The sequence below is a fragment of the Penaeus chinensis genome, chromosome 21 (genome assembly GCF_019202785.1).
Source record: "Penaeus chinensis breed Huanghai No. 1 chromosome 21, ASM1920278v2, whole genome shotgun sequence".
In the NCBI taxonomy this organism is placed as follows: Eukaryota; Metazoa; Arthropoda; class Malacostraca; order Decapoda; family Penaeidae; genus Penaeus; species Penaeus chinensis.
In genome coordinates, this window is record NC_061839.1 from 25,891,381 (window position 1) to 25,898,880 (window position 7,500).

The 7,500-nt window shown below is 35.7% G+C and overlaps 1 protein-coding gene across 2 annotated transcripts in view; it reads right to left on the reverse strand.

The window, feature by feature from the left end:
• Positions 1–260: 260 nt before the first annotated feature.
• Positions 261–7,500, reverse strand: part of LOC125036638 (RNA polymerase II-associated factor 1 homolog) — an 8,410-nt gene continuing 1,170 nt past the window's right edge. The window contains exons 2-10 of one of the 2 annotated variants that reach the window (XM_047629405.1): positions 6,080–6,172; positions 5,782–5,959; positions 5,471–5,620; positions 4,842–5,089; positions 4,230–4,472; positions 3,684–3,889; positions 3,235–3,499; positions 1,876–2,001; positions 261–1,170 (exon numbers count right to left, since the gene is read on the reverse strand). In XM_047629405.1, coding sequence (XP_047485361.1) covers positions 993–1,170; positions 1,876–2,001; positions 3,235–3,499; positions 3,684–3,889; positions 4,230–4,472; positions 4,842–5,089; positions 5,471–5,620; positions 5,782–5,959; positions 6,080–6,172 — 1,687 coding nt within the window. In that variant the 3' untranslated portion in view covers positions 261–992. Of the gene's footprint in view, positions 1,171–1,875; positions 2,002–3,234; positions 3,506–3,683; positions 3,890–4,229; positions 4,473–4,841; positions 5,090–5,470; positions 5,621–5,781; positions 5,960–6,079; positions 6,173–7,500 lie in introns of both variants that reach the window. The other variant, XM_047629404.1, reaches the window with a different exon arrangement.

The following is a 7,500-nucleotide window of genomic DNA, read 5'->3' on the forward strand; positions in this document are numbered from 1 at the left end:
GTAAACAGGCAAGATAGGTAATTGGCTCCCTGGAGTAAGAATAGATTTGATATTTTACAATTAAGCTCCTTTTACTTTTCTAATAGTCCTCACTTAGGAAATAAAGTGGAAATCACTTATTATTATACAAGAGATATTTCACATTAAGCACTTACTGAAATTTTCAGAGAGAGAAAATAAATCAATAATAAATAAAATGAACTTGAAAGATGTCGAGCCAGGAACTAGGAAATCAATGTTTGGGCATAGAGAAGAACAAATTTTCATGTATAAATACTTTATTTTACCATGATGATGGTAGATTCATTCACTTGTATGTGGGATTTTGTTTGAAAGTTGGATCTTGCTATTCTTAATTAATTAGCAGCAGATAAGATTCCAAAACACAAATCAACACTTAACTACAGTAAAATGAAACACAGAATCACGTACAGAATAAGAACTTGTTTTTCTTGACTGAACATGTACAAAGAATTAAATTTCAACAAATGCTCCCCAGAACAAACAGGGAAAAAGCAAACCAAATAAAACATTTGGTAGCAATGATATAACTCCCCTAAACATTCAATTTCACCAAGGCATGAAAATTGAAAGACAATATATACTTTTAATTTAGTTTTGCTGCCATTCATACAGTATATGAATTGCTTCATTTCCTCAAATACATATCTGACATCTTTAAAAATTCCATCTCAAGTATAACCTTGAGTATTTAGGTTTTCCCAGTTACCATCATTTAAAATAGTTTCTGCTATCTGCTTACTATTTGTTCTAATTGATAAGACATAAAATATTAAATCTGTTATGTTGCACTGTACTTTAATAAAGAATAAACACTTTTACCAAATTATATACATTTTCTCGCAACCCTACACTGAAGATCTTTAATTCAAACATTTCAGCAGGTACTTCAAACAACCTGTCAAAGACCTCTCAACATGAAGTATTTGTAATTCTCAAACTCAGTCATGCAGTCCCTCCAAACCTTGCTTCTAGTCTGAGTCTGAGCCTGAACCAGAACCTGAGGAGTCTGAGTCAGAGCCTGAGTCAGAGCCTGATCCTGATCCTGAAGCCCTGCTACGTGCCGGTGAGCCTCGCTGTGATGGGGATCGGCTTGGACTCCGCTTGTTTGATTTGGCAGATCTGCTTGATGCGGCTGATTTGGCAGATCTGTAATTTATATTTATTGAATCTGTAGAATTATTTGTTTGTTTGTTTTACAATACAGTATCAAATGAAAAGTAAGTTCCTGCCTTACAATTAACTTTAAAACTTTTAAAAAGGAAATAAATAGATAAACGAAAGAACAGCAAAAAGAAAGATAATGGTAAGTAAGAGAGGAAAAAGAATAGAGCTGTTTATCACACTAAACATGGCTGCATTACCACATGGAATCATATTAAAGATGAAACAGGTTTCTGGTGTACCATGAAAGACTTCAATAAGGACAAATGACATCCTAAGGCATAAAATTATGTCTGATTTTCCTGTAATAACTAAACTAAAGAAGAAATATCCCAAGCCATATTTTCTCTTTGGTATGGTTCTGAGTGGTAAAGCATCTGCTGTGTATTTCAAGGTAAAATACAATTGTATCTGCAACTATGAATGTTACAGACATCCCTGTTCCAAAAAGATTTAACTACAGTACAACCTATTATATAGTTAGCTTTATGTAAGCCCAATCAATGTAGTCTCTACAATAGTATGAAGAAGCCAAAGTAAATGGTAGATATACACACACAAAATGATTTGTTTCATTTATATGAAATACATAAACTTCTGCACTCTCACTTACTAACCTATTTTCAGTTTATCTAACCAATAACTAAGAGACAATGAAAGCCTTGTGATCTTAAAAGCATAGAGCCTTACCTTTCAGACCTTGCAGGGGATGCACTTGGGGACCTGGAAGGAGAGCGAGATGGAGAACGAGTTTTGGACTTGGAGCGAGAGCGAGACCTGGATGCTCTGGATCCTGAGGCTGAGCGAGAGCGGGACCTGCAAACAGACAAGGAAGAAATGACCATGATGAATGGCACCCTAGAGCTAAAATGTTGATGCAAATAATTTACTGCAAAATTAAATTCCTGATGCAGTATGATAGTATTGGTAGTAGAAAATTTTAGCACACTATACAAAAATCTAGCCTCCAAAAGATATGAGAGAGAGAGAATGAGAGAGAGAGAGAGAGAGAGAGAGAGAGAGAGAGAGAGAGAGAGAGAGAGAGAGAGAGAGAGAGAGAGAGAGAGAGAGAGAGAGAGAGAGAGAGAGAGAGAGAGAGAGAGAGACTGACTTAATTAGTAAGCCTAAATGACCTTACCAGGATTTTTTTTTATTGCTACTGATACTGTGGATATGGATACTGTTATCAATATTGACATTAAGATTATCATGTTATTAAACTGCCTATGGCTGTCATAAGTAGCCAACTCAACATGCTGGGTACAGCTATAGGTGTTATGACACGCTAGAGCACACCAAGTGGAAAGTTCCGCTACATGTAGCGGACTCCTAGGCCAAACGGCAAGACAGTTGTCAGAAGTCTCCGGAGTCTGTGACACCCAAAGATTTCATACCGTCATTAACCTAATCAGAACGGATTGCAAGAATACACTGTAATAGGAATTTGTTTATTGTATTTACGCATAGATGGCTCTACAAGTGCTTAGTTATAAAGGAGTCGGTTATTAATCTTACATTTCTGACCTGTTTACCCATTTCCTTGACTTTTGGAAAGTTTCTTTTGTATTATTATTTTTTTTTTGTCTTTAATGTTACCAAGACTTTAATAAAATTTAATAATCATAATATCAGTAAGAATTATAACAGTAACAATATCAATAGTCCTAGAAAAACATTTTCCTGCTAATTCAAGGAATGGGGAAATCAGTCACTAGGGCCTATAGACATTATATTAAATCTGAGGTGATTAGATTAAGGGACTAATAGCAAAAACAAAATATATAGTTTTTTTTCCCCCCAAAGATCAAGGAAAAGAGAATATAGATGGGGTAGGTAGGCCTAGTAATCAACTCCTTAGTGAATAGGCTCTTGTGGAAACATGTATGTATACACACAATAAAAGAACTAAAATCACAGTGGACATGACATGTACATACATGTTATCCCTAGTGAAATGAGCTGAGAAGAACTGGATGGAACTTTAAACTGCAAAACAAAAACAGGTGTGCAATATGAAACAAAACAAACGAGTTGAAGACAACTACTAACCTTGACTTTGACTTGCTCCTTGACCTACTTCTTGACTTGCTTCTTGAACCACTGCGGGATCTACTGCGAGACTGACTTCTCGACTTACTGCGAGACTTGCTGCGTGATTTGCTTCTGGAGCTGCTTCTTGACTGGCTTCGTGAACGCGAACCCGATCGGCTCCTTGAACGTGAGCCTGATCGACTTCCTTGTTCGTCCTTATCCATCACTGGAGTGACTGACCTTGACCGATCAGTGCCCTCATCATCAGACCCCTTGGCACTACCTGTATCTCCAGAACAATTAATTGATTTGGTATCTTATGAAGGAAAGGGCTTTATTTAGGATATTTTCATAATAAATCCTGACATCAAAATCCAACAAAATTTTCCTTTATTATTTTGGTGCTTCATTTAGAAAAATAAAATCATTAAGAAATACTATGATCGATGTAAATAAATCCACAATACCTTTATCATTCTCTTCCACTTCCATCTCTTCCTCCTCCTCCTCTTCCTCTTCTTCTTCTTCCTCATCCTCACCAGGTGGTTCCAGCATTCGTTCCCTAAACCTCTGTGTCTTGTGTTCTTGTGCAATGAGAGGACGATGCCGCACCACAAGCCTAGAGTTGTTAGGCTGCTGACCTTGCTTAAGTCGACGTTTGCTCAATCGCACTCTGTTTCGGGAAAAATTTACGTTTAATATTTCTTGTCAATCAATAGACTTCAAATTGTTGTTGTCATTATTATAATTACTCTGAACATAATTTTAATGAGTTCTTGTCAGATTTAAAAGTATTAGAGCATATAGAAGAAACTGGTACTATCTTCACAGTATACATGTTACTATTAACACCTCATCCTTACATATTATGTATCAAAATTCTACACAAAGGATCCAGATATGAAGAAAACAATCATTACTACTACTTTTGTTCTTTTTTAAAAACTATAAAATTACAAGAGATCTAATAAAATAAAATTACATAAAAATAAAAAGAAGTATAATGAACCTACCTCGTTTCGAGCTCATTATAGTATACCCCATCATCACGAAGTACAAAGAAGTAATTCTCTTCATAGCCCTTTGAGGCCTTGTTCTTTACGTTCCAGTTGTACTCTCTCGCCATTAAGTAGTCATACTCATCTTCATCCATGTAGTCAACGTTTTCTTCAGCATCTCGTTTTCTCTTCTTGAGGGTATCATCAGTTGGCAGGAAGTAAGCCACAAACTGTTCTCCTGACTCGTCCATCACACCCCTGATACGAAAGAAGTGCAATTTATGTTTACAGAAGAACAAATTTATCTCATAATTGTATACATTTACTATATCTAAATGTATTAAGTGTGTTCTAAGTTAATTTTTAAATCAAGGCAGAGAAATAAAACTTATCTGAAAAACACATAGTTGATGTCTGACTCTCTTGAGTCTTAATAGCTTTAATTTATTTTCCAAGAAATGTAAGGTAAAATCTACTTGACTGGGAGTGAACAGTCTTCACTGATGACTAAAAGTTAAGTTGCTGTTTACTGCAAGCTCAATCAATAAATCACCACCATCTAATTCTACTTGCCAAACTAAGGCACTGAGTTCATAAACAGCCTGACATTTGGTAACCACATCTTACCTAATCATTGCTTGTGACATTTCCTCAAGCTGGGCTGGCATTGGTCTACCCACAGGAGCAGGGTCGGAGTCGAAAATAACCTGGGCACATGGGTACTTCCACAGGCTGAAATCTGGGAATACTGGTAGTTCTTCCACAGCTGTGACCCCTGGCTTGCTGTAGTGGTGTGTGAGAGGCTCTTTAACTTCAAGGAAGGTCTTCTCAATGGCTGCCAGCTGACTGTCTCTGTCAGTGTATACATTTTCATCCTGCAAGTGGTAAATTATTATTAGATTATGATCATTGATAAAGTAATATAGCATGGGAGTAAGAGCTTAATATAATAGAAGCAAAAGTGGTGGTTATTTTACAAGGAGAAATTAATATTCTTGAACATTCTCTATGATCTACTATAAATATAAATATAAATATAAATAGATAAACGGTCATCACCCCCCCCCCCACACACACACACATATATATAAGTATAATCAAGCAACTTAACACTAACTAAACATAGAAGTTAGTTAAGGATTTTATCATACTTTCTGCTAATTTTCTATAATAAGGTTAAACTTATTAGAATCTAAATATATTTCAATATAATTTACATATATTCATATACTCTAGTTACATAAACATATACATACAGTAGCCTTTCTCCTGCGAGCTGCAAAACCAACTGTAGCTTCAATCTTCTCCATTGTCTGAGGCTGGAACCTTGTTGGCTCAGTGGAGATATACTCTGTCCTACGCAACCATGATACATTGACATGGTGATGGCGAGAACGTTTAGCATCCTGAAGTTTGGAAATGCCGTCAGTAATAATAATGATAATAATAAACAGATCTGTATCACTTTATACTGGTGACTCATGTTATCTCAAGGATTCCTTCCCAATGGCTCAAGTACCAAAGAATTAAGAATTCAGAATCACTATTTCCATCCCCTAAGTCTCACCTGTGGAGTGAGAATGTCATCTTCCAGCAACCTCTCATCTGTGGGATGCAACTGTGCATTGGACTGAGGTGTGTAAGCCTCTGGGTTGATCAGGTCAATTGTAACTCCAAGATCGTGCTCAGTAAGAACTTCATAGCGATAATTCTTCTCTAAGGAAGTCTGTTTATATCGCACATATCTGTAAGAAAGGGGAGATTTCAGCAAAAATCTCAAGAATCAATATTTGACCAAACGTTATACATAAGAAACTTCCCTCAATATCAGTGTTGGGTTCTTACTAACAACTAAACATACTTACCGATTAGAATCAAATGGGTAATTGATGAATTTTGGATCAAATGGAATATCTGGCAATGTGTTGCAGTACTTCACCCTACTCACAAGGTCAGATCTGTGGAATGAGGTAGAGTAATATATTACCATTTATTTAAAAAAACTTTTGTAATAGTAGACAAAAGCAAATGTGGCAACTTCTATTAGTAAAATTAGTAGATATAAATTGAAGATACTTTATATACACTTTTTCATAGAAAGAAATAATATCTACACACTACTGTAAAAATAAAGTAATACCAGTCTATGGGCTCTGAAAAGGACTACCAGAGACTACATTGAGGTCAAACACTTGCCTTCTAATCTGTATTTGTTCCTGTGGGGGGAGGCTTGCGAGGAAAGAGATATTGCTTAAATTGATTTATTGTCTAGCATTCTCATCCACCCCTTTACCAAAGTGTTTACAAAATGTTTACTATGCATTTTATTGGTATGCATCCCTAGCCTTCTGGCCTATTCCAATATAGTTGATCAGTGCTAAAACAAAAGTATAAATGCACAGTACACACAATAAGCAATCCATCAATACCATATTAGTATCAATGCACAGACCTTATAGCAACATTTACCAGAAATCTTCTAATGAAAGCAACAAGCATATTCTTACATTGCAAATGCAATAATATAAAATAATAAACCAACAATCTTTCCCTGCTTATCATGATAGCAAATTTTCATTCATAATATTTTTATGCTGTGGCCAAGGAGCAATGTCAGACAGTGATATACAGTCTACTACAAAGACATAACAGGAAATAAGTTTTAACAACATGGATGGATCAAAGAGAAACTTACCCTACCTAATCCCCTAGCCTTGTAAACTATGTTCTAGCCATATAACATATATAAAATGCCTAGCCAAAGAAGTGGATGGAGGATACAATGTTAAATGAAAACTGAACCTATCTCTATAATATATATTAATCATAAATTAATATAATGGCTTCTAAACATTATTTGCTGTCTGGAAACCACACCTGGATTATGAGTCAGATTTTGTTTTTGGCATGATATTTTGCTCTGTAGACTGAAGGTGAAACAGTTTTTCTATTAACTTTTTTTTTCACAGACTAGCCATGATGGAACTAATTCAAATTTCAACCGACTTCCCTTTCAACTGCACTTGTCATGTCATCATCTATTACAGATGTTATGGACCCAATAGACTGGTTGCCATTGTCTATCACTAGGACAGGGCCAAGTAAATTCTTGTTGGCTCAATTAATTTCCCTCACATATGTTGTCCCTACAATCCCACCAGATTATTTGATCACTTTCTCGATTTCATGTCATTTTCTATTGTCACTGGAAGAGTACCTATCATGGAGTACCTGGAAATTTTGAGTTTCACATTCTCTATACTACCCATACCATTAGTTTGTGAAG